The 27,962-nt window shown below is 35.7% G+C and overlaps 1 protein-coding gene across 12 annotated transcripts in view; it reads left to right on the top strand.

Annotated features, from left to right (window-relative positions):
* Positions 1 to 27,962, top strand: part of NBEA (neurobeachin) — a 505,074-nt gene that overhangs the window by 192,071 nt on the left and 285,041 nt on the right. For 10 of the 12 annotated variants that reach the window (XM_068142943.1, XM_068142938.1, XM_068142931.1 and 7 more), the window contains 4 exons: positions 7,587 to 8,025; positions 17,709 to 17,863; positions 21,917 to 22,043; positions 26,368 to 26,495. In XM_068142943.1, coding sequence (XP_067999044.1) covers positions 7,587 to 8,025; positions 17,709 to 17,863; positions 21,917 to 22,043; positions 26,368 to 26,495 — 849 coding nt within the window. Of the gene's footprint in view, positions 1 to 7,586; positions 8,026 to 17,708; positions 17,864 to 18,861; positions 18,928 to 21,916; positions 22,044 to 26,367; positions 26,496 to 27,962 lie in introns of those variants that run through there. The other 2 variants (XM_068142891.1, XM_068142925.1) reach the window with 2 other exon arrangements.

Raw genomic sequence — 27,962 nt, 5'->3', positions numbered from 1 at the left:
ACACACTTCACCTAGTGCCCTGTTAATTACTGAGAACAGAGTTAATGTTAACCACATCGTGCAAAGGCATTTTCAGTTGAAAACTGATCTTTTTACTTAGCATTATTCAGGAGCATTTCAGAAATTAAAGCATTGCAACAGTGCAATTCACCTTATAACATATGGTGCAAAGAAAATCGCTGTGTAGCTTATCAGAACGTTTAATTGTCTTTTCAACTCCCATGATGTCACTGTCTGCTTTTTTCCCAAAGCACTATAAATAAACATATTTCTTAAAAGGCATGTTCTGTGGATGGAAAGCAAGCTATTAATTTTTTCTTCTTGACAGAATGAACTATATTAAAAAGTTGCAAAGTCTTCATTGAAGACATGTACAGCATCAAGGTTTTCTAGTCTCATTGTTATGTAGTACTCTGGGTATTGTATTTTGCTATGCCATCCTTTGTATTCCTAATGTAGCAGCATAGAGATTTCCAGCTTATTTCTAAGTTGTTGGGGGTTTTTTTGCATAATGGTAACTAACCATGCAAAATGGCCTAAAGGACTAATTTCCATTGCTTCCCAAAGTATCATAGAATCATCAAATCATGCAAGTTGGAAAAGATATTTAAGATCATCAAGTCCAATCATTAACCTAACACTACCAAATCTGGGGCTAAACCATGTCCCTCAGCACTATGTCTACATGTCTTCTAAATACCTATAGGGATGATGATTCAACCACTTCCCTGGGCAGCCCATTTCAGTGCCTGACAACCCTTTCAGTGAAGAATGTTTTCCTAATGTGCAACCTAAACCTCCCCTCACACAATTTGAAGTTGTTTATTCTCATCTTGTCACTTGCTACTTGGGAGAAGAGACCACTACTCTCCTCACTACAATCTCCTTTCAGGTAGCTGTACTCTCTTTCCCCAAACTAAACAACTCCAGTTCTGTTCCCTCCATAAAGTCATGGCAAAATTCATGTCTCCCTCTACCTCAAAATCTACTTGTATATATGTTTTGAAGAAACTGAGGAAAATCTTATAAAGGACATGGATGATAACAATTAGAATCATAAAATTCAAATTCTGCTGGCTATTGCTCAAAATTACCATACTACTTTACTGGTTAAATATATGCTGCTTATTCCAACTATCTCTGAAGACATGCATTTGAAGATCTTGAGATAGTAATAAATACATCTTGATGTAATATTTATTGCCCTTCATGAACTACTTAAGCCTCAGAAGAGAGGTTTGCACATGTTTCATAATTAATTGGTCAGTCATTTTGCATGAAGCAGTTGTAATAGGGATTTTTTTTTCAAGTAACATCATTAATTTTCACTTGTACAAATTGCATAGCATTACAAATCACATCAAATTACAGTAGATGTTTTCAAAGTTTTTTGATTTTTTTTTTTCAAAGTAGTGTTTAACATAAAAGACTTTTAGTATAAATTTCATCATATGTATGGAACATACCCTGTGCTTCCCTGTTCAATGGTGTTGCTGGGTGCTCTAACCTACCTGGGTAATGGAAATTTTTGTGTTTCTTTTGCAGTAAAAGTTTAGTCACAAAGGTAACAGCTGTAGTAGCATTGGTCGAAATACAACTAATCTGTTTTTTTCATTGTGTGGTTTTGAGTTTTTGCAAGACAAAAATAAAATCCCAAACTAAAAGGTGACAAAAGCTAGGTAAATTCATTTACAACAAATACATAATACCATATTGTTCCTAATTTGTTACTGTTTTTCAATTTCAAATGTAAGCAACTCTTTTTGTACTCTAAAGATAACATTCTATTAATACAGCTTTTAACTTTCATACATTTATTTTCTCGTGTCTTTTTTAGTTAATACCTAGGTAATGCTTTGGTTTAGGACTGCTAGCATTTTGTTTGGCAACCAGGTCATCAATCATACTGATGTACAGCTGTCTTATCTATCAAGCGCTGAGTGGAAGAGGTTTGATTAGTAAGGAAGAATTAAGACATTGATTAAAGACATTGCCTCAACAGATCAAGAGTTATGTCTGTCATAAGTGGCTCTTTTAATCTCTTTCTTTTGTCAAGGTAGAAGGATTTGCCCTTTGTGTCTGCCCGAGTCCAGGAGTGATTGGGGAAAAAGAAACAAATTATATGACTTTTGAGGGATTTAAATAAATAGAAGCAATTTCCAGTGAGCAAAAAACAGGCATCCAGCTGTGGAAAAGGGCTAATAATTCTGTTCTCTTCAATCACTTCACAGCCCCAATTTCCCCACCTTACCTTTCTCCTGCTCAATTTCTCTCCTATTTAAGAGCCTTTATTTTGCCTAGTTCAGAGCTGTATACTTTCTCCACACAAATCTGTTCTGATTAAAAGGAAAGTCCCAACTCCCTGTCTCAAATCTCCTAGCTCAAGATCTGCACCCTTCCATTTGCCAACCCATTCCTGAGTCTTCCATACATGACCTTCCCCAGTTCCCTAGTTTGTGTTCCTCTTGCCTTCAGCCATTCACGTCAAAGCCCTAGGGTATCCTTGTTTGTGGCTTCTGATTTTCCCAGCCAGATGTTTCTGTGGCATGTGCTCTACTTCCAACTCTCCATGTGCCTGATATTACGAGATATTTCTTCACAGAAAAGGTTGCAAAGCACTGGAACAGGCTGCCAAGGGAAGTGGTGGAGTCACCATCCCCAGAGGTATTTAAAAGATATGTAGATGTGGTGTCGAGGGACATGGTTTAGTGGTGACCTGGCAGTGTTGGGTTAACAGTTGGACATCATGATCTTAAATACCTCTTCCAAACAAAACAATTCCGTGAGTCTATGGTTCTAAATGGTTGAGCCATGATCACAATCATTATATGAGGAATTTGTACTCTGGCCTCTTTATAACTTCCATGCAGAAGAAGTACAAACAGTAAGAAAAATGGTCCTGAGCAGCTTGGCATATTAATGTTTCTCATAGGGTGATTCTTCTCAAAGATGCACCTCAGGCTGAGTTCATTTTCATTGCAACTTCACTCCTGGTTACTACTTTCATTGTACTTTTACCCTTGTTCCTCTTTCTTTCTGTCCCCCTACTTAGTTTTGCATCTCAGTTTAATTGTGCTGCTTCTCATATATGACAATGAGTAGATTAATGTTGCTGGGAATAATTTTTTCAGTCTCCCTTTATAGCCCAGGAATTGATTAGTTGTCTGCCACCTGTGGAGGCAGCGGTATCGCTGCCTGCTTGAATTGAAAACATTTTCAGCTTGTAGTGTACTGTCTCTGAAAGTTCATAGGATACTACAAAGGGGTATATAAAAGGCAGATAGCAAGATTATTATCAATGTCTTAAGATAGTTACACCGAAAACAGCTCACAAATTTTCTACTGCACATGCAGACTGAGAGGTGGTAGCAACTCCTATATCAAGATTGCCTCAGACCTTCCATTGCCACATGCTGCTATATTGTCTGCAGCAGAAATTTGGCAATGATTTGGGACAGTATGGGTTTCAAATGGATTTTCAGCCATATTGTAAAGAGTTTAAAAAAAAAATCATACATTGTTATTTTTTCAAAATTTTAGGATGAATTTTATCTAGTAGGGTGGTTTAATGAGAAAGAAAAAACATCCCAGGGATATGTGCATAATTTTTCCATTTTAAAAAGCAGATTGAGATTATAAGAACAATATTTGGTGGTGTCATTTTTTTTTATAATGGCAAAATTCTGTCTAATTACTGAGGATATGAAATTTCTCATTGTTAAGTTAATAAACATGGATTTATATTCTTTTTTTAGGCATATGGAGGCAGTGCAAGAGCTATTTAGGTAACTCAGTAGGTTAAAACAATTGCAATACACTTCATAAATCACAAGCAAACAAGATATTTTAGGGAAAGAGCGTGACGGATGAGGTCACCAGATAGGCAATATGTCATTTAGTTAACTTAAGCCCATATTTTTCCCATAATGTAGTAGATGAACTCATTAGTTACAATGAAAAACAGTAAGGAGGAGGCATCTGGCTTCCAACTGCCGATTTTTGACAGGGTTAAGATCACAAGATCTAGTAATGTTTCTGCTTTGTCTACTGACGTGGCCTTGTGCTGCAGAAAACTGATGAGGTTTGCTGAAAATTTACAGGCTTACTGTCACAATGTTATAACATAGACAGATGCAATCAGTTATATTTTTGCTTCTGTTCATGTTTATCATTTTGCTGAGTTGCTTTGAGTGTTTAGGATCTTTATGAAAGCATACAAGTTACTGATTTAAGGTATTTCTAAATAACTTTATGAAGCAGTATTCTTTATTCCTGAATTCTGAAGGCAACAGAAGTGCTATGACACAGTATAAAAGGCCATAGAATTAAACTTGTGGATATGCAGTATTGCAACTAAAATTGATTGGATTTTGTTACCCATGCTAAGGAGTTTATAATTTACCTACAACAGTACTGCTAATAATGCTGATCCACAAGATTTTGTAATACAGCTTGTAAGACATTTATCTGAATGTCACAAATGCTGATGTTCTAGTATTCTTACTTGAGAGGCAGTTATTAAGCAGTTTTATCTGTTCTGATTTTTCTTCCTGTGACTTATATATATTGGACCTTTCAAATATTTATTCATTTAGCTTGCTTGGTGTTTTAAAAATGGGAGTCAATGCACTGGGTTTAAATAGTTTTTAGAGGTTGTTATTCACAGTGATAAATCAGGCTAAGCTTACTTGACTTAGTACAGTATATTTGTATTAGGTACTGGAGATACAGTAAGAAAATTAAAGATACAAGTTTGGTTACTGTGTAAATCAAATAGCCATACAAGTAGATATAGCTAGAATAACTTCTCTTGATTTTTGTTTTCCTGGTGCGGGATCTATTTCTTCAGAAAAGTTTGTCATGACGTTTGCCTTTTCTATAGCAGTACTGGTAACTAAATAGCTACCCAGTAACTGATCTATCCATGTTCTTCTCTTCAGTCATTTCCAGTTGATGAATTCCAGTTATAATGGGCATTTCTGTTAGTCCCTGGATTCAGACCTTTTCACTGTTAAATGTGATTTGCAGCTCTGTCATAATGTCTTCTCACAATCCTCCTTCTGTGGTCATCAATTGTACCTCGTAACTGTTGTCAGCAAAATTTCACCAGAACATTGTTACTTTTTCACCTGAAATCTTCATTAAAAAATTAAATGAGATAATCATAGACTCATAGAATGGTCTGGGTTGGAAGGGACCTCCAAAGGACTCCCATGGTAGTTTCTCTCAATCTGTCTTTATTTTTTTTTCCTTGAAACTACTTGATGGCTACTTCTTAGCCATTTTTCCCCCTACATTCTACCAATTTCCAGGTTCTTCTGACTAAAATACTTTCTGTTGTGACCAAGCTACTATCTGTGGCTCTACTGAGTTTTGCTACATTTGTCCTTGTTTTCTTGGAGCAACAAATATTTTAAAAGCTCATTGCCAAGCTATTCTGTAATCTGTCTTTATCCATTCCATTCCATTTTAACTCCAAAATAAATCCTGAAATCTTGCTTAAAGTCGTGTACTTCATGAGATCATATTTTCTTCTTAAAAAGAAAAACAATATTTTAAATTCTTCAGTTATATCTTGCTGTCTCCATTTTTCTGTTTGGTAAAAATACTTACTGCTAATTTTGAAAACAGCTTCTTTCAAAATTGGCTAGGAGTCAGTTCATTCCCATTATTTTAATACATTAAAATGTCTCTTCTGGTTTATTTAGCATATTTGAATTTCAACAACCACATTTCCATTAACTTTATTGTCTTTAGTTTTGTATTCAGCATTGAAAATTGAGGTTACATGTACTGTAGCTTCACCGTGTAGCAGACTGTCCTTTTAGTGTCTTCTTTTCCTTTATGTAATAATGGAATCTTAATCAATTTTACTTACCATATATTACAAGGACAACAATCTGCTTGACCAGTAGTCCAATCCTATTCTTCCCTCAGTTAAGCAATGTTTTTGTATGGATGAAGCTTAAAAAGACAAATGAGTAGAAAATTCATTAGCATCATTCTGTGGATCAGATATCCATTTGTGCCAAATATAGGCAGTGCTAAGTCGATACGGATTTTTTTACTTCCTGACCTGGCAGATGCTAAGTGCATTTTATACAGCTCATAAATCCAGTTTCCACTTCCTGCTTCACAAAGCAGAGCTCATATCTATTTGATAAGATGTGTTTCAGGCACTTAGGAGAAAGAGAAGGAAGTGGCTTCAGCATTTATGGTTATTAAAAGAAGAAAACAATACTCTTTATAATGGATTATTCTGGTTTGTATTGTTAAAAGCCTCTTCTGTTTTATCTATATCCATTTGTTAATGGCTATACAGTTGGAGAGTGTACCTTGTTCAAACAAATAATTTCATATTGAATTTTTTCTGCACTCATGTATAGACACACACAAACACGTGCGGTAAATACATATTTTACAGCTGACTGTATCAAGCAATTGGTGAGAAGATTTATAGGACCACCATTAAATGATGTTGTTGAAGGAGATTTTTGTTGGGATAGTCAGAAGGGCAGAGCTTTATCTAAGTATGTTGTAAAATATTTTCCATAATATCTGAAGTCCTATACCAGAACCATTAGGAAAGAAAATCCTATTTCATACTTAGACCAGCTGAATTTTATAATCAAGTGATCCAATGAAAATAACATAGTTTGAAAATAAAAGTGAGTGCAAGCTTTTTGTTATTAAAAATAACCCTAGTCTGTTGCTTAAAAAAAGTAAAACCAAGAAGATGTATATGGAAGTTACTTACAACTCCAGCTAACTTTCCGCTAAGCATAGCAAATTAGTCTTATTTAATGAAGTTGTTTTGTCTGTTTCACTGAAGTAATTATTAGAGGTATGCTTTTCTCGGTTACAAGATGTTGTAGAGTCCGTTTCAATCTGGAAATGTTCCAAACTCAACAGATTTCATTTGCTTGTGGCTAAAAAGTTGTGTTTATTTTGTTCTAAACATTTACCTGAAAGAATTACAGAATTTGACCTTTCGTGAGGAAGGAGTTATCCAAAGAATCAACAATAACACTTCTTTTTTCTTTTTCTTTCGTTCATGTATAGATAAATTTGCATGTAATGTAACGTGTAAAATTTTCTACAATACACACTTTAAACAAAAGGTGCAAACAGGAGGTCTAGCAGTTTTCTTTTGAATGCAAGCTTAAGATTTGCTGACAGCAATAAAGGTTAAATTTTGTAGTAATTCTAAAGTATATATGGTTGTATTTTTCTCTACCAGTAGTCTCACAGGTCATACAGATATACATTTGATAGGTTACAATGTTTAACCTTATTTTTCCTGGCAGTATTTTCCTGTTTGATTACTGTGTGGGTAGTAGGCTCTAATTTCTAAATGTCACTGAGTTTGCATAATGCAACCTTGGGCTCCCTCTTCCAAGCCCTTATGTATGCCAAACAGCTGTTGAAAGCAAAATGTTTTGTATACGAAATGAGTTTTTAAGGTTTGCAATACTAGGATTTGTGGTCTGTATAACACTTTCTTGTCTTGTTAAACATTATGATCATATTTTGAAGAAAAATAATCTGAGTTAGAACTATTGTTCATAATCTCTATTTCACTGCAGAGACGCCCACTGTATTTCCAGAAAATATCAAAGATAAAGAAACACCAACACCAGTTGAAGATATTCAGCTGGAAAGCTCCATTCCTCATACAGATTCTGGAATTGGAGATGAACAGATGCCCAGTATTTTGAATGGGACAGACTTGGAGACCAGCACAGGCCCTGATGCTATGAGTGAGCTGTTGTCTACTTTGTCTTCAGAAGTGAAGAAATCTCAGGAGAGCTTAACAGAAAGCCCCAGTGAAATCCTGAAACCTGCATCGTCCATATCCAGTATCAGCCAAAGTAAAGGCATCAATGTTAAGGAAATACTGAAAAGTCTTGTCGCAGCCCCTGTTGAAATTGCAGAGTGTGGTCCGGATCCAATCCCTTACCCAGATCCTGCACTGAAGAGAGAAGCTCAGGCTATTCTTCCCATGCAGTTTCACTCATTTGACAGGTATATGGCTGGATTCATTATTTTATATTGATGTAATACAGAAGTTTGATTTTTTTTTTTTAAAATGCTTTTAAACATGGTTCTTCTTCTATTGCTTTCTGTTAGACTATGTTAAAACACAGCTGTTACTTCTTCTCCTTTACTGTGTTACCAAAACAAACCATATAGTACAGATAAAGGTTATTCACCTTGTTTTTCTCTGCCAACACTGAATAAAACTCTAGGAGGTACTTGTTTTCCAAGCCTGTTGTAAGGAAATATTTTTGCAATAAAATCCTTTTTCTTTTAAAACAGCATTTTAGTGAGGAGGAGGGGTAATACCTGCTGATACAGAACAGACTGCAGAAATTGAGTCAAATATTCTTTCAAAGGCTTAAATCTTAATTGGATCCATCATTGAGCTGTTTTCTGGTACTGAAATGCTTCAACCATGGCAAATTGTTTGTGTGGTCATGGTGGAAACCAGTTTCTTTTTAGTTCTTTAAACAGCAACTGCACCTAAAAGTTGATGTTTAAAAATAAACCGCTGAACATTTCCACAGAGAGTCCTTTGTTTCTCTTCTCAGACTGTAATTTCCCAGCTTCTGATAGATATACTTTTCTTTGTATGTCCAGTCCATCTGAGTTATCTTGAACACAGAAGTTATGATAAGATGTGCAGTTGACAACATCTTTCCAGAAGAGTAACCTGATCAATTGTGGGTTCAGTCTTAACCTGTGCAAGGAGCTAATTCTTATGAGTGCTGATATGGTTATGTTTTCCCATATGCCAAGATCTCTGCAGTTTCTTCATAAAACTATTTTTAAGTGCAAAAATTGGAATCAAGACATAATTCAAAGATACTATAAAACATCTCAAAATTTTAAGCAAACATTTGCTTGAGAAATGCAGGCACAAGAATCAAAACTCTGGAGGAAGTGGAAAATATAACAAGAAAATGGCTGTGTTGTGATTTCTGAGAAAAATTCATCTGCATTTATGGAAAACATGCAGAAATGTCAGAAATGTCTTCCTTGACATCATAAGCAATAGATAATCAGTGTTTCCAGCATAATTTTCAGCATAAAGATACAGAGAATTTTACAATTGAAGAAACACTTCATCATTATGAAATCATTAGAAAATTAATTCCTTTTTGTCTCTGCTTTTCTGAAATAATTAATATAAACAATCAGACAGCATCTGTTGTAACAATGAAGATTGGATCAAGATAGGAACAGTGAAATGTGCTTTAGCTGCCGTGAATCTATCTCTTTCTAATAATATTTTAAGTCACAGGGCTGTTCCAGAGAAATCTTCTTTAGCACATATTTCATTAAGAGAGGCTTTGGGTTTTTTGGTTCATTAGTTTGCATGTTTTTATGTTGGAGTGATTTCAATGTGAAGTGAAAAATACTTTGTTTTCTGTACATCTTTTCCTTACCCTCTTGTAAGGAAGCATCATATTTGGGAATGCATTCTTGTACAAGCAGTACAAAAATTTGTGTTAGGTGTGGAATTAATAGCACCCTAGATGTAGTCACAGAAAGGCTGCTTAAATCTGTTCAGCTAAATTTCTGCCTGGATCAGTCAAGAAAAATACTTCATTCATTGTTGTTAATTTACAAAATGCTAGACAATTAAATTATCACCTCATGAGATGTGTTAGTCATTGTTAGAGGGAAATTAGCATCGAGGTGATAAAAGACATCCATTTTATCCTGTATTTCTAAACTATAGCTTTAAAAAAGCACTGAAACGAAAGGGCTGCAGTAAGTTGGCCATAACCTGTATTTAGTGTGAGCACCTCCACTAGATTATTCTTGCAGCAGTGTGACTGCTTGTGCATTTCAAACATCATTGTTAGTAGTTGCTAAGACAGAATTTTGTAATTATTTGAGAGATGTTTCATGTGTAGAGGTTAGTTAATATGTTCAGTTAATAACAAGTTTGGTTAAGAGCTAGAGAGTTTAGTGGTTTGCTTTTTTTCTGTTCTGTTAACCCTGCTGACCAGGTGGTCATGCCGTGATTTCCAGTACAAAGTGTACAGCTGCATTTGTATCTTGATAGTATATGTTGTACCATGTCAACTCTTGGCAGTATTTACTACTTCAGCTAAAAAAGTGGTAATGGATAATATTGGGCAACAAAAGGTCCATCTACATCAATTTTATTGGGATATTTTGTTTCTCTTACATAGATGATTTTGCTATCTGATTTTGATGTGAGGTAGGTCATGCTTTTCAATGTAACTGACAACTATGAGTTAACAGGTTCAGGCAGACCCCAGCAGGTCAAGAAGTATTCTATTCTTCCCTCCAACAAAATGTATGTTATTAAACAGTGGGCATCTTCATAAAAATATTACTATTCTTAGCCCAGATGGCTACATATTTTCAAAGCACTTAACTGACTATTGTGGCAATCCTTGGAGGCCGAAAATGGGTGGTATTGTCACTTTTCTTTTTCCAATTACAGAGAAGGAGCAGATTGAGAACCTGACGCTATAACTTCTAATAGCAGATGAAACAAGTGTTAGGGGGAAAGGACCTTGAATAATATATTGAAATAGTTCTAGAATTAATTAAAATAATAATTGATACAGCAGCAGCAATTTTAGTTTATGGGAGTTTATGAACATTTTGTGTATCCCAGTTATCACCACTGAAAAACTGGGGGGAAAAAAATGAGAGCCGGATTGTTTTTCCATACTTGCTCATATAAATATAATTGCATTTAAAAATATAAAATAAGAGTTAAATAGTATACATTGCATCTTTTTAAAAAGCTACCACTATACCTTTAGGATCTTCTGTTGATATAGTGTATTCAGCTTTTGGTACTGCACTGAGCAATGTGGCTGTTGGTCATATTTATTCTCTAGGGAGATTCATGAGCAATGGAGTGTAATGTTTTGTCAGGTTTTGTTTGTTTCATTTTTTTATACAATATACACAGTGATCACATATTTATAAGCAAATCAAGGTCAAGGAAATGTATTTTTCACTTCACTCAAAAGATACTTAGTCTTTGTAAGGCTGGACTTTTTTATTTTGTTTTTGCTTTTGGATGGCTGAATGCCTTGTAAATGAAGAGTTGACCTAATAAGTAATTAGTAGAAAAACAACAGTGTCTTTGTTGTTTCAAGGCTATTTCTTGAACTATAATCATTGATCTTGGATGCAGGATGCAGGTAAACACCATATACAGCAAAGCTTCTGCTGATGTTAAGAATTCTGTTTTATCATTTAACATGATGTGTTTTGCTCTGCACGTTCTTTTTATTGTACATTGCTAATACAATCATAAGAGTTATTGTGCGATAAGCTACAGTGTGTTCCTCCATAGAATTTGTGCAGTTATAAATGAAATATAAAAGCAGAAAACGTGTCCAACATGTTTTATCAAACAGGACTTGTGTGTAGTTAATGTATGCAGCAGTTCAAGTACTATCGAATGTAAATGATGAGGTGATATTGATGAAAGGAGGGGATTGAGGTCTCGAGGGGCGCTGATGACGGATTGAACAGAAGCGGCCTTGCACCGCACGTAACTCAAGTCTGTCGTCTTCACCGCTCAAAGCCGTAATGGGAGGTGGCAGTCTGAAATGAGTTGCCACGGCAAAGAGTATTATTTTTGAAATGCTTTCACACAAATCACTAGGCCCTGCATACAACTTAGTTTCATGCTTTAATGTCATCAGGAGGCACAAATTGGTGTGTCTAATTGTTTGCCACCTGCCAGCAAAATGAGCTGCCAGCCAGCCAGACGGGTTTGATTGTCTGTCAGCTCTTCAATAGATTGAGAGTGACAACATCAAAAATTTCACTTCAAACTCTGAAGCTTTGAGCAGCTTTTCAGAGACCTCTTCCCCACAAGTGCTTCTGGACAACTGCATTTTTCAATTAGTTTTCAATATATTGCTGCCTTCTGCCTCATCTGTCTTAAGGTAGCTGTAATTACATTATGAGCTATATAAACAGATTTCTGGGACACTGGAGCCTGGATCCTCAAAGTTATGACATGTCTTTTAACATCAGACTGAATTCTTTGAAAATGGCATCCAGGATGACATTTTTAGAAGAAAACACTAAGGGTTATTTCACCTAGATATGCAACTAATGGAGCATAACTCTCCAGTAATTCCTTTTTGCCTTCTCGTCTTTTGTCTGACAAAAATCAGTCCCTGCTATTGATTTTTAGGGTTTGGGGATTTCTTCTCTCTGTTTTTGTTTTTGTTTTGTCAATTTGCATTTGTCCCACTAAATGCAACCCAGACCATTAACGGTTGTGAATTTATTTGTGATTCTACCAGGTACTGCATTGTGAAGCTTACATTTGTTCCAGTCTACTTTTTTTCTAGTACAGAATATTTAGAGGGTTGCAATTATAAAAATTGAGAGTGCTTGTGGGTTTGTCTCTCATTTATCTTTTTTTTCAAAGTGAAGCTATTTACATTCGTTTTCATTACATAGCAGAATTATTTCAATGTGCATTCTTGCACAAGCAGAAAATCTAGAGCTCTTGGAAGTGAGATCAGTTATTTTTTTCTGCTATTAAATATCTTACTCCCTTTTTATCCATTAGCACTTCATGAATTGGAACACTATGGGCTTGCATAGTTTGCATGCTCACTGAAATCTTTACAGTCATGTTTTCAATGTTTTGAAGTATACACTTCCGAAGTACCGTAGTCTTGGTTTTGTACTGGGATTTTCTCCCATAGAAGGTTCTTGGAGCCAAGTTTAAAGGTATTCATGTGCTAGAAAAGTTGGATATCTTGTGAAATTCAGAAATGCTACATGTCAGTACAGTGAAAGAAGTTCTTCAGAAAGTAAGCTTAGTATCTTTTCTCTATATAGTCTCTATTTAGGAGGACTACTTAGAGTTTTAATAGAATTAACTATTACCTTTTTTTTTTTAATACTGACTGACAGAATGGGAAAAAGAAACTAATTGTGAGAGAAGACTTGAGAGACTTAATATCAATCTATTGTATTATTGCCCACCATTTGGGAGATCATTTTTATGCACTAGTTTATGCATTGAAATAGTCATTGAAATAAAATAGTTAAATTAGGAGATTATGTTCCTGTCAGAAGCATTAAATTCTCCAAAATATAATTGCTGAAAAATAGATTTGATTTTCCTGAAAACTTCATAAAACTGACTTATGAATAAATGTTTTAGTCTTCTCCCAACGGAAAATACTACTTTGTAAAGTTCTTAATGGAAAGTATTTGGAGATAAAGAAAACAGCACCTTTCTCATGAACCAAGAAGAGACAGTTAACAGGTGCTGTCTGTACTTCGTCATTTCGTCCCCCATTACTCTGAGTATCAGTAGTTTGTGGACTTGTGAATGGGCACTGGATAATCAGCAACAGACATGTTTTACAAAGGACTGGACACGTACATATTAATAACTTTCAGAGAAGAAATTATAGGCTTTCTTTTCAGAGGTTAAATTAATCTAATTATGGGAATAATGCAACATCCAACACAGCAGATCGATTGCTCCCAATTTTCTACTGTGATTTCTTCAGAAATGTCTGGCAGATATTGCTGCTTGATACAGAGTGCTTCTGTGAAAAATTTGCCTGAAGTCCGTACTGCTTTTTGGAAGAGCACTTCTTGAAAATCCTCAAGCTTTCTGCTGCTATGTGGTGAGGAAAGGAGGAGCAAGAGCCTTAAGAGGTGTCACATATCCTAGAAGAGGGTAAAGTGATTCTAATTTAATTGCCGCTGCTCAGATAGGTAGGAAAAGACATCCAGTATTGGAGATGTAACTCTGACCTCTTGATTGATCAGACTGATGAGGTTGGAAGGCCTTTAAATTTTAAAACAGATAAGAGATACACAATGTGGTTAGACTCCATGATCTTAACAGTCTTTTCCAACCACAATGATTCTGTGCTGCTTAACCTGATTTGCCTGTCACCAGCTCTAGGTAGCTAAATTTTAAGGAAACTTAAGTTGAGAAACTTCTTTTTTTTTTTCTTCTTTTTTTCTTTTTTTTTTTTTCTTTTTTCCCTCACCATCATTCTCTTTTTGTGGTTCAACATGCTGATGGTATTATTTTCTATCTAGTTACTTAATGCTAATTTTTAAAGCCCAGCAGAATCCTGTAGCTATTTGCTGAAGGTAATTAATGAACCAACAATATATAAATAGTATGGGGGCTCAACCAACAACATTCATCTTAAGCATGATAGGAATTCCTAGCACTTAAGTCCTAGGTTTATAATTTGGAAAGGACACTTGGAGTAACAGAATAGTAATTGGTAGTCACAATTCTCTTTAGAATTGTAAGCTACCCAATGAACAGAGAAATAAAATCAGTTGCTGCGGCAAATTGCTGCTAAGCTTTTGCTGACTCTATCATCAGGAATCATGTCAGACCAATACGATGTGATTCAGAAAGATGTGGACCAGTTTGGAACATTTTGAAATACACTGTATAAAATGAGGCCTAAACTGAAATGATGGAAAGAAATACCTGATTCTTAGAAAGAAATACGTGATTCCTGGCAGGTACATGTCCTCCATTCATATTGTGCTCAGGTAAATAGATTTCTTTCATGAATCTGATTTGGTTTGATTTCCTTATTTTCAATGTGTGTGCTGTTAGAGTGGTTTGATTGGTTGAGGGTTTTTTTCACTTGAAAGCAGTCAGGCATTTTCTTTCACCTTTCTTGTTCTGCTGTTCCTCTGATTGTTTTGCACATTTTTGACCATTCTATTGCGGTGTTCTTACAGTTTTTCAGTCTCCTTCATCTGGGTGTCATTCTCTATTCACTTGCTGTATTTTGTTTTATCAGTAGGAATGAGACATTTTGACAAGGTCACCATGTATGACATGTCATAAAACTGCCATTTCTCTCAGTCTGGGATGATAATGTCTCGCCGATTTTGCCTATTCTTATGGTAGAAAGAGGGAGGATGGTATGAATAGCAGCGGATTAAAACTCAACCTGTGACACTCATGATGTTTCTTTATAATTTGTAATTCAGCAACAATTTATTTAGAAGGATAAATAATATCCTTATTTAGACCTGCAGAAGAATATCAATCATATGTAGAATATCCCACGTATATACTTGTGGGATCTAGGCAGGATTGTCCTTTCTTGCTACAGGAGCTGAATTTCAGTCTTAAACTACACTCTTAAGAAAAGACTCTTTGCTTTTATAGGGCGGTAGTACATTTAGGTGTTGGATTAAAAGACCTTTAAAGATCCCTTTCAAACCAAACTGTTCTATGATTGACATATGTAGTCTTTGTTATGGTAAATTAAGTAGTAATCTTTTGAATACTCTGAAAGAATACTGAGTGTCTGAAAGTAAGGAAGGAAACCTTGAATTTAGCATCATCTTTGGAAAAGTATCAGGAAGATAGCAGATACTTCTGCAGCAGCTTTATCAGCAATTCAGCAGATACCAGTACCACACTTTATAGGAAGGAAGAAAATATTTTACTTAAAACCCAAACTAAAACTAGGATCTGCTGCAATTGCATGGAGAGCATGGGATGCCACCTGTCAAGCCTTCCTCACATTTCCTAGGTTCTTCATGGGCTGGCAAGGGTTTTTAGGTTTTGCATATGCCTTTTTTTTATTCTTATGGAGCTGCCAATAGTCTTTCTGTCCTTTCCCACTTCTGTGAATCTCTGAGAGTTCGCTGCTTTTGCCTCCAAGGTGTGGTTATCTTGTGAAGCTGCACCATATCTGTAGCCTTTATAACCTGATCATAATGCCCTCCTATTGCAGTTCTCTGCAAAGATGCTGTAGGTAATGATAGTAATGTAATTGGGAGATGTTTCCACTTTAGGTACAAGTCCTAATTTCTTCTTGTGTTTCTATGGCACTAGAGGGACATCACTCTTGTGTACTTATTCAGTGATCCTGTAAAAACATATCTCAAGTGTTTGATTGAAGTATTAATAGACCCTAGAGGTCTTCGTGTGTGGGTAAGAGCTAATTTTAGGAAATTACATGTTGCAATGGAGCAGATTAATCTAACCCATGTAGACCTGGCTTTATTCACCTGTAGCTGCTCCTATGTAAACACTTCATATCAGCAACAATTGTAAGATATTAACTACAGACAAAAGCAGTTATTTTAGGGTCACAAATCTTAATCAATTGCTATTGCATTGTGCAAACTCATCTTCTCCTAATGTAAATGGAAGGAGACAGAAAACCGTCAATATGCCTCAAATTACCTTTCTAACAGTACATGCTTCAGGGTGGTGGCAAAACTATTGTTCAGAATGCAGAGACATGATCTGGCACTGGTAACCCTCTTAAAAGAGTGAGAAAAATAATTGCTTACAGATTCTTTTGAGCAGTTTCATCATATAAGAGGACATCACAAAAGCTAACACTTTGTATCATTCTCACAGTGGTTTCACCAATACAATTTGCATCACCAGTCTATACAGTCTAGGGAGACTGGGGATTTAGACATAGATGAAGAAACTACATTACTGTAAAAAAAAAGTTCTGCATCTTTTGCTCCTTCTTACTTACACAGAAATATAACAAAATAATTGATAAAGGAACTTCTAGAGCAAAATGTGGCCTTATGCCCCTAAAGAGTTGCATTTTCATGGTTTTTATTTGATCACAACAATTAATTTTAAAGAAAAATGCATCTGCTTAATGGGGAAATATATGTAGGGTGATGAAAATCTGTATCTCAACATTAAAAACATTTTTTTCAAGTTTGTTTTTCTTATTTTTCCACAGAAGTTTTCTACTGAAATAGACTTGTTAGGAGCAGATTTTTACAGAAAAATGGAAATATTAAGTGGAAAAATGTGAATAGTCCACACTATGAGAGCTGTCCAGTGTTGAAAAAAGTTTTAATGAAATGTCTGTATAATATTTTCTCTTCTTCTTCACATGCAGAGCAAGTCTTTTAGTTTCAAGGGTTTTTTAAGTGTTTTAAGTTTAGATAGAAATAGGTTTGTTTGAAGACAGTGTTATCTATATGTAGACAATGGTATGTCAGATTTTCTTTGTATGAAAGGCCTGTTCTCTTCTTAGAAGCTTCAAATTCTCAAGACTGCTATTTAAACCTTGTTTTTAAATGGATGTTATAGCAGTATTGTGAAAGCAATACTGTGTTGCATTTTAGGTCTTCAATTTAAATGACGTGTTGTTTATTTAAATGTGTATGAAAGTCTTCTAGAAGCCTGAGTGCAAAATTATGTTTGCTAGTCAGCTATGGCTGGAAGACTAGTATGTGCATGGTGCTGAAGAATCAACTACTATATTCAGATGACTGGCAAAATAATTGTCATCTTGGATAACCAGTAAAATCAACAGGTTAACATACTCAGTAAGACTGCATGCATATAGACTGCCAGTATGCTGCTGTCATTTCCAACACAGCATTTTATTTGCAAATCTAAAGCACAGGTGGGAGTGGTGTTCACAAAATATCACTGAAGTGATAGGGCCTTTCACTATGTGGGCACTGAAAGACAAATTAAATATCTGAGAGTCATGTGAGGCTACAGTCAAAAGATAGTAGTATTGCATCCATTCATATACCCTATTTCAGAGCGACTAAGAAAACCGACGCCTCTATGTGTTCCTCAGCAGTGCTGTTGTAACACAACATAATCTCATCATAAACAAAAATTCTCACTGACTCCATTGTGCAGTTCCAGTAAACTGCTGTTTCTTTTTCCACAGGAGTGTGGTTGTACCAGTAAAGAAGCCCCCTCCAGGTAGTCTGGCTGTTACCACAGTGGGAGCTGCGACAGCTGGGAGCGGACTGCCGCCGGGTAGTACGCCTAATATATTTGCAGCAACAGGAGCAACACCAAAAAGTATGATTAATACAACAGGTATTGTCCTTAAATATTTTTGTGGCACTCATTATTTCTTGTTTGTTTTTTGTTTTGTCACTTTTAGTGGCATTTTGGTTTTTAATCATCTTTTTTTTGTTATGTTTTTTTGTACTTCTAAAGTAAAAATCTGGAAAGATTAAATCATGGCCTTTGTCAGAGCCAATGTTCTCTCTTGGTGTAATTTTATAATCATTGATAGTGCACATTGGACTTGCAAAGCCTTAAGTAAGTGAATAAATATCCTTAATATTGTTTTCTAAGTGTAGTTTAGATTGAAATGAGCAAACTTCTCCAGTGCTCTGCAGTAGAGGATGTTTTTATGATATATACCAATTATGTATCAGAGAAAGTAAAGACAACAAACTACTTAATAAATATACTGTAGATTGTGGAGAATTAATATTTTGGGCAATTACTATTTGTCAATAAAAATTATGCTGTGCCTTTTTTGTAAGATTTTTTTCCCAAAGAACCTACATAATTTAACTGTAGTCCTGTCTTAACAGGACTACCTCTAGAAGGAGCACAAGACCTTTGTGGAGGTTTTTTATCATATAGTGATGAGATGATCTATCATGAAGGAGCCAGTTGACCATGGAGACTGTGGTTTTTCATTCAGAAATGAATCCCTACCAAGAGCAACTGATGTTTACTTAAACTCCTTTGAAATGTCTGGCTACAGGCTTTTCTTTGTAAAACAAGCAAAAGCACTTGAGAGAAGAGCTCTTTTCAAGGATATCACAACTTCAGTCAAGGGTTGAGAAAGTTAAAATATCCCTGGGATTGCATAAAATGGAGGGGGAAACTTTTGGCATCATTCTACTTCATGGAATAATGTGAAGGCACACTCACTGTTTTTTCTTTCCTTTTGCAGATTACAATTAATACCTGGTAATTGAATTTTGATTTTTTCTAAGGATTAAAAAAAAAAATAAAAATCTTAAATTCCAATTCTCCTGAGGCAGATTGGAGGAATGAATGCTTTGAATAATGCTACCACTCCTATGAACAGTTCCATTTGCCTAGCCACTTCTGTTAATCCTGAATGGATTTCATTTTAGGTACTCTTATGTCATACAAAAAATATCCTTCATTGGAAACCTTGTTTTCCAAGAGATACTGAATAATGTAAGCTTTTCAGTTTTCTCACTGATTAAAGATCTGAACTGTTTTGTCTGGAATATATTAGGCCTTCTTTGTAAGTAATTGCATTTAAAAATCAGTAAATTCCAGATACTGTTCTTAGTACAGGACACTATTGCAACATGCCATGGTCCATTCACTGCGGTTTAAAGGCTGTTTTTTGGTGGTGGATCTTATAACTCCATTTTTTGTTTCCCCTTCAATAGAGCTGTTTTTGTCTCCTAGTTTATGGATCAGCTTGATTAAAAGAAGAATATTCATTCAATTGGATTTCAGCAAATATCAGATTTAATTAGAGCTAGTGATCTACTGAACTTCTTAAGTAAAGCCTTTTATGCTTGAATTCATCTGAATGAGCTTTAGTGAGGAATTCTCAGAAGAAATCGTTTGAAAATGCCTTCCCCTCCAACCTTTTTTAATATTTGAATTTTATATCAACATTTTAGAAATGCTAAACACATTCCTGACAGGAAAAAAAAGAAGTAATAGCGCACTGAAAACATGTAAATTTTTAATTAAAATGATCATTTTGCCATTTTTAATTAAGCTATCCTAGTTAAAACACTGATGATCTATCTCAGATTTTGAGATATAGCAGAAAGTATCCAGATACTTTCTGGTTTATATGCTTGTAGTCTGTGAAATTATTGATCTTCATATTCATTTTAGAGTAGTGTATGGAATTTGATTGAACAGCATTGTTTTTTTTTTTAATATGATAAAACAGAAACAGTATACAGTCTACATTTTTTTAGGAACACTAGATGTCTCCCCAAACCTATTTACATTGTTTTTACAGATACTCTAGAAATACAGCTTTATCATTGAGATATATTCTGTGCTCAGCTTTTGTGAGAGGATGTTTTTTTTTTTCAGTTATTTGTGGATTGCTGTCAATGTTTACATTCCATCTGCCATTGTTGTCGTAGTTAATGTCACTGTCACAGTGTAATGAGATGTATGTTACTGAAGTCCTTTCAGTGCTTTGAATGTATCTTTTGGGAGATAGGTTTTCTTCCTTCATCTTTTTTTTGTAAGAAACTGGTTTTATAGGTTTTAGATTGGATTTCTGTCATTCTTATCCTGATTCTCACTTCTATGTTAATCCAGTAGTTTTAGGTCTGTTTCACCTTCTCTTCTGGGAGCCTAGATGGTTAAACAACTTTGCAACAGCATTTTTAGACAACTCTAATTAAGAAAATTTGACTTTGGAAGGAAAAGGGAAGAAGCAATAAAAAATTATTATCTATGTATACGTGACTATAAATATGTAAATAATATTAATACATGCACACACATGTATACACATATGTATAAGGCCTTAATATTTTTTAAACTACCTTATTCCCAGCCAGTTATTGTGATTCCTAGGCTAGGAGAGATAGCCCACCTGATATTTTTGTGTTTTCTTCTCAGCATGTTTGGGTACATTTGCAATTTGCATTTAGTCCCAGTCAGAACCCACAGTGTAAGCCACCTCCCACTCATGTTATTAAAACAGGAGGTTAAGTCAGTTTGTAGTCTAAATCCAGAACCTCAATAGTTACTCTAGTGCCAACAAGTTCAGCAAATCCTTCTGCATGTAGATATACTGGCTTTAAGGAGAGAGAGTCAGATTTCTGATCTTTACCTGATTTTTTTTATAATCAGTAAAAATTATTTTTTAAAAAATCATAATAAATAAATAATAATCATCACTGATGCCAGAGAATTTCTCCCCTTAACCAGCATTTAGCCTTCACTGTCAGCCCTCTGCTTAAACAGTTATGAAACTATCAATGCTTTGTACAGCTTCTCAGGAAACTGAAAAATAATCTTTAATTATGCAATGTAAAGGGCAGTGATATATCAAGTGCTAAAACTGGCCAGCAATAAGGACTTTCCAGTTATCATTTTAAAAACAATTACTAGAGTAATGTCATTGATCTCTAAAAGGAGGTTCTCCAACCCTCCTTTCTAACTTGGATAACCCTTGCCTATTGTCTTCACCTCTGGTAGCATTGCAGTCCCTCAGGCTTTGAACTCCTGACTACCAGGCCATTTGTTTCTACCTCTCATGCAGTGATGCATTGCACAAGGACTGTGCAGTGGAACAGGGAGGGCATTTATCAAGGTGCTCTCACAACTGATCATGGCCATTCTGAGCCTTTGCTGGTTTGCATCAGCGAGGCTGAACTCCCAGTGTCGTTTCAGCAAACATGATAGATTGGCATTTAGAGTCTAAGTTTAGCCCTTAGCTTTGACCCAGACCACTTAAAGTATAAATGTATGTTCTGTCTGCATCTGTTTTCTGGGTAGCTGTTCACAACCTATTGAAATGATACCCCCACTGCCCTCCCTGGTTCAAGACCTTAAAATTCTTCTTGACTCAAGGAAGAAAACAGAAAAACTATAATTTGAGTCTTTATACTCCTCACATACTTGTTTCCCTTACTGCTTCATGAAAGAATATGCCTTTTTTATCTTCTCATGACATTTTTTAGTTCATATTTTATTTTCTGCCCATAGTTCTAACTGGGCAGCCGAGTATATAGGTATGTTTTAAAATATAACTTAAACTTCTGGTTTCAACTCAAGCTCATCTTAAATACACCTTTGTTTTAGAAAGATCTTGCTTTAAAGGATGATGTAAAAATGTTTTCAGCTTTGGAATGTAGTTTGAGAATGATGAAAACGAGGTAAGGATTTGTTTTGCCTGACTTTCAATAGCTTTTTAAACTTTTTATTGTTATACTAGCAAAATAAAGTCCTAATTTCTGTGATAATCATATGGAATGGTTTTAATTGTTTTGTAATAACATTATTTCCTTATTTAAAATTAGAAGAACAAGACAAGGATTGTATTAAAAGTCTCTAAAAGTTATGTTTCTTCAGACTGAATTTAGACCTGTATTTTTTGGGGGACAGGTGCAGTAGACTCAGGATCTTCTTCTTCCTCTTCGTCATCCAGCTTTGTGAATGGTGCTACCAGCAAAAATCTCCCAGCTGTCCAAACTGTTGCTCCAATGCCAGAGGATTCAGCTGAAAACATGAGGTACACAAGTTCTGGGTTTTAATACTAATTATGATATATTTCCTCATGTGACAACTTCATACATTCAAAGTAGTGAAAAAATACTTTTTAAAACGTATTTTACTTCCTTTAATGAGCATTGTTGTAGTTACTCTTATAATACTGTGTATGTTTGTTAATTTTTTAGTACTAAGAATGTATATACTAAAATAACACTTCACTGAAAAGTATTCAAACTGTATCAAATACTAAAACTTAATTAAAAGTAATTTTTGAGTTGATCAACCTTTTGCATCATTTAATAATGACAATAAGAATTGGAATGTAAGCAAAACTTAGCAATGGAGCAATAGCAAGTTGAAAGAGAGGCACAACCTCTTTTGAGCAAACAAACCCTATTTCAGCTGGAGAGAACAAAGCCAGACGTGTATTTGTGCACCAGACCTGAGTTGGTGTCGCAGGAGTCTCATGCCATGGGATACCTATACTGCCCTCATACTGACTGACAACCGGGAAAGTGCCCTCTGAAACTGCAGTTAAATATCTTTGTGTAATAGGTTATTATTTTATAAAAGCATACAGCTGTGCCACAGCACACTTCAGAGACAATTTTTTGACCTTTTCAAGGTCATACCTGTCTGCCCTAAAATGGGGACACGCTGTATACTAAGCAGTTTTGAAGTATCCTGTAGTTGGCATAACACATCAAGGTATGGTTTTAAGAAAATGGGAGTGGAAATAGCAACCAAGCTCATGAACAAGAGAATTTCATTCCCTGAAATGAACTAGGTGGTAAATAAACTTAAATCAAGGGCCCTATATAACCTGTAAAAAAAAATAATAAAGTATTGGTGCTTCAGTGATTTAATACTCTGCAAGCCTAGGCTGAGAGTGTGAGGGCTGCTGGCTGCACTCCTAAAAGGTGCAAGTGGTCAAAGAGAGAACGTGTGATGCAATTAAACCACTTCTTTTGCTTCTTGTCTTTTTCATGTGTTGGGATAGTGCTTTGATAAGGATGAAATATTTTTTTGAAATTCAGGTATTAAAGCATGCTAAAATGAAACTGAATCACAAATCAGTGTTTTTCAGCTATTTTAACCAATGCAATATTCCTATTTTTTCCCAAATATTTTGAGATTTTTTTTCTGTCCTGGAGTCAAATAAAAACTTCAGTTACAAATTTTGAATTCAGAATTTGAACTCAGAAGTAGTTGTAATCTGAATAGCACCTGAAATTAGCAACTGAAAAACCCTATGTTGAGCGCAGAAAGGTAGATAGTTATCTTAAGAAATGTCTTTTGGTCTTTTTACCTTTTTCTGCCCCCTCCCAAGAAATAATTAAAACTTTATAAAAGATGACTTTCTGTCTTCTCACTTTGAATTCGTTGTGCTTCAGCCTTTATGAGATTATAAATTACTGTGTTTTCATTAAGAAAAAAAACAACAAACAGCAAAAAACCAAACCAACCAAACAAAAAACCCCCTTAGTTCAGTCATGGAAACTGCTTACATTAATCTCCACAGGGAGTCCCCTAATGATTGCAAGATGCATTACAAGGTATAATAGATGTTAGAAACAGCTGTAGAATCAGATCAGTCTCTCATTTGCTGCTCTGTGTGCATGTGTGTGGACAGGAAAGGCTGCAGATGTGCTACCTGCTTCCCTACAGGCATTTTTGGGGGGTTCTGTACGTATGGTTTTTTTCTCAATTCTGTTTGTTCTTTTTGAGGACCAGAACTTCAGTCAGTTTTCAAAATGTTAATGCACCAGGGATTTGCATGAAGAAAGGAGGAACCTTTTTGTTCTTTCTTTTTGATAGAAATATTAATTTCTGCCCTTTGATCTGCCTTTTTAAACAGTGCTAAACTGTTTTCTCACATTTTCACAGACTATCCATCCATCAGCTATCCATTTCACTTGTTTCTTAAATCAAAATTTATTTTAATCTAAAAAGTTTCAAAACTTGCTTTTTTTTTCTATTATACATAAAGTTTCAGATGTAAATGGCACTCTATAATCAGGCTTTCTGAACAAATTTATGGTGAAAGCATTTTTAAAAACGTGGTTCAGAGAAGTCTAGGTTAATCAAGTAGTCCTTTTATCTCTAGCACCAAAAGCTTGGGCTAGATGCATATTGCAAATTTAAAACTCTAAGCTATGCAGGTGAAATTCTAAGAAATGTGGGTGACTGCCTGCATTTCAAGTATATAGTCAATAGAGGCCTTACCATAGTGAAATTCACTTCAATTAATCATCTAAGAGAAAGGCTAGTGATATGAATCCATCCTTTAGGATATCAGAAAATCAGTATCTGAATTTGAAATGGGAAAGCAGGACCCTGAAAGAAAATAAGCTATAGGAATTCAGTAATTTTAAGCTGATGAAGGAAAGCTTCCAATTTATTTATAATAAATAAATAAATAAATAATAAAAGGGATCTTTGTGTACTATGAATTTAAAAGACCACATTCATGTATTGTTTATAGATAATAGATTCAGTATAAAATTTAAATGCCAGCGTTCACTCTCTTAGATTCTGTCAGCAAACGTAACTTTGTCCTATAACCACACCTTTAATTGCCAATATTTTGGTGACGTAATTCAAACACAACAAAAACCTCTTCAGCCATCAGCAGTCTGAAAAGGAACAGCAAAAATTCTTGGTAGACCAAAATATGTATGTAATTTCAGTTTTGTTTTTAAGTAATAGTTCATTTGTCTGAGATAACGTGGCAGGTTTTTTTTAATGTTGGCGTAAGAGTTTCAGAGGGCACAGGAGTTATGCTCCAAGGAGTACAATCCTTGGCACATTGCTGATGTTTGCATACTATTGCTAAGTTTGTATCAGAAATATTATTTCTGATGTTTAAGAACCAAACAGAAATCACACTTCTTTTCATTGTAGAAGTGAAAATTAAGGAACACTCCAAGCTTCCAGGAACCTCAGTAGGCAGAGAGGTAATAATGCAAAGGCAAACTGGATAGGTGGGCCAGGTGAACCTCATGAGGTTCAATAAGAGCAAGTGCAGGGTTCTGCACCTGGGCTGGAACAACCCTTGCTATCAATACAGACTGGGGGATGAGGTGATAGAAAGCAACACTGAGGACTTGGAGGTGATGACAGATGAGAATCTGGATATGAGCAGGCAGTGTGCACTTGCAGCCCAGAAGGCAAATCACATCCTGTGCTGCATCAAAAGATGTGTGGCCAACAGATCCAGAAAGGTGATTCTGACACTTTTCTCTGGTGAGACCTTACCTGGAGTGAGGTAATAATGCAAAGGCAAACTGGGTAGGGGGGGGGCACGTTTGCCCTCCTCAATATAGGAATGACATGAACCTGATGGAGCAGGTTCAGAGCAGGGCCACGAGAGTGATCAAGGGGTTGGAGCACCTCTGCTACGAGGGCAGGCTGAGGGAGCTGGGCTTCAGCCTGGAGAAGAGGAGGCTCCAGGGAGACCTAATAGCAGCCTTCCAGTACCTGAAGGGGGCCTACAAGAAGGATGGGGAGAGTCTGTTTACAAAGGCCTGCAGTGACAGGACTTCAAACTAGAGAAGAGCAGATGTAGGCTGGATATCAGGAACAATGATGGTAGTGGAACACTGGAACAAGCTGCCCAGGGAGGTGGTTGAGTCCCCTTCTCTGAAGATATTCAAGATGAGGCTCAACAAGGCTATGGGCAGCCTGGTCTAGTTGGGGATGTCCCCGCTGGCTGCAGGGATGTCGGACTAGATGACCTTTGGAGGTCCCTTCTTGCCTGGACCATTCTATGATTATGACTAATACTAATTTAACTAGTTATGTTCCCTCAAAGTTGAAAAAAAAAGAAAAAGAAAAAAACAAACCTCACAACTGATTTTTTGGATAACTGTGCTAGTCCACTTCCTCCTATACTCCCTCATCTAGCATTGCAATGCCAGATGTTATTTGAATGCTTGAATGAAAAAGGAACTTACTTATGATTGCTTTGAGAGAATAAAAACTTCTCTTGTCAGGCTTTCAAATGTGTATAAAACAATGAGATGCCTATAAACTGAGACAGCTGAAATAGACTTATGCTTAAATATTTGACACTCTTGCCATGTTTGAAAATGGGAACAAAAGTTTTGCTTGTTCTTGTGTACTCTGTAAATGCTGTAGAATTTGAGGCTGATGTGCTGCTGACTCTGACATGACATTTGCATTTACTTAACGCCATTTAAACACTGTAAAGTTTAATCAAATTATGATCATCCTCTTGTCTAAAGAAGCTAACAGCAACTTCAAAAAACAGGAATGATTTGACATCATTTAGCTTTTACTGTTCAATATCCTTCTAAACACGGTCTCTTTTTTTTCCTCAGTATCACTGCAAAGCTTGAAAGAGCTTTAGAAAAGGTGGCCCCTCTCTTACGAGAAATTTTTGTCGACTTTGCCCCTTTCCTATCCCGAACATTGTTGGGCAGTCATGGACAAGAGCTGTTGATTGAAGGTACTGTGTCTGTTATAAAGTTGTGCTATTTTAGCTATTAGTTGTGGTATGAATAATCTTTCATTTTCAGAAGACTTTATATAATTGGTTTTGATAAATGACTGAATCAGTTGTTAATGTGTTGTGATATTACTTCCTGACATTTAACATCATTTAAAGAATTGAAAAAAATACAGTTTTTGTACTTCTTTTTTTCCATATGTGAGATGTTGTGTCAATATAAGAAGTACAGGGATAAGAGGGACAGGGATCAACTCAGCAGAGTCCAACAGAGAGCTACCAGGATGATTAAGGGACTGGAGCACACGCCCTGTGAGGAGAGGCTGAGAGACCTGGGGCTTTTTAGTCTGGAGAAGACTGAGAGGGGATTTAATAAATGTTTATAAATACCTGAGGGCTGGGTGTCAAGTGGGAAGGGACAGCCTCTTCTCGATTACACCCTGTGATAGGACAAGGGGAAATGGATATAAACTACAACACAGGAGGTTCCACCTCAACATGAGGAGGAACTTCTTCACTGTGAGGGTCACGGAACACTGGAACAGGCTTCCCAGAAAGGCTGTGGATTCTCCTTCTCTGGAGACTTTCAGAACCCATCTGTATGTGTTTCTGTATAACCTGTGTGTTAGATTCTATGGTCCTACTCTGACAGAGGGGTCAGACTCGATGATATCCAGTGGTCCCTTCCAACCCCTAACATCCTGTGATAATGTTTTGCCATCCTGGAATGCAAAAACTTCTCTATAATTTGCTTTGTCCTCCTCAGAATAATTATATAAATCTTTTAGCCTGACTTTGAAAAAGAAATGAAAAGCATAATTAATAAGGTAATTGATTCCTATGGAAAATTGTAAATTGAAGTCTGTATTCCATCATTATTGATACATGCATCTACATTTGGTAGGAGACTATTTGCTCAGGTGGGTCAGCTGGGTTCAGACAGGCAGATAAGGAGTTGCCCCTAGATAGGAATAAAAAGTGATATATTCTTTTTTTTTTTTTTAAGCATCCTTGAATACTTTCAAGGATTTTTAGGGGGTTCATGTGTTGCCTTTACTACTTTATTTATACATATGTTTTATCCAAGTATTTGTGTACAGTTTTTCTGTGTTTTCAGTTACTATTCCTGACAACACTAGCCCTCTTTTATTATTCATGCTAGAAATAGTTGCACCTTGTAACTGAAATCTTCTAGTCCTTTCTTTTTTTTTGTCTAATTATTGTTTAATTATGTTAGTATTTAATAATACCAAGGAATGCTATAGTAGTTTAGTAATTCTCAGAAGCCTTAAGGGTTTTATACTGCTTATTTTAGAGCTGTGAGTAAATTGCAGTTCTCAGTGGTCCTACATTCTCATTGAGATGGCTGTAAGATATTTAGTGGATTCCATTCTTCTTTCAGTGAGGCTGACTGCAAAATTTGTAGTGGTGTTATCATTTTCCATTTGAAAATGTATTAATTGCACT

This window comes from Melanerpes formicivorus, unplaced genomic scaffold, assembly GCF_026170545.1.
Source record: "Melanerpes formicivorus ecotype bairdi unplaced genomic scaffold, bMelFor1.0.p_v2 SCAF_1, whole genome shotgun sequence".
Lineage (NCBI taxonomy): Eukaryota > Metazoa > Chordata > Aves > Piciformes > Picidae > Melanerpes > Melanerpes formicivorus.
Note: the sequence above shows the minus strand (reverse complement) of the source record. Positions and strands in the feature narration are given on the sequence as shown.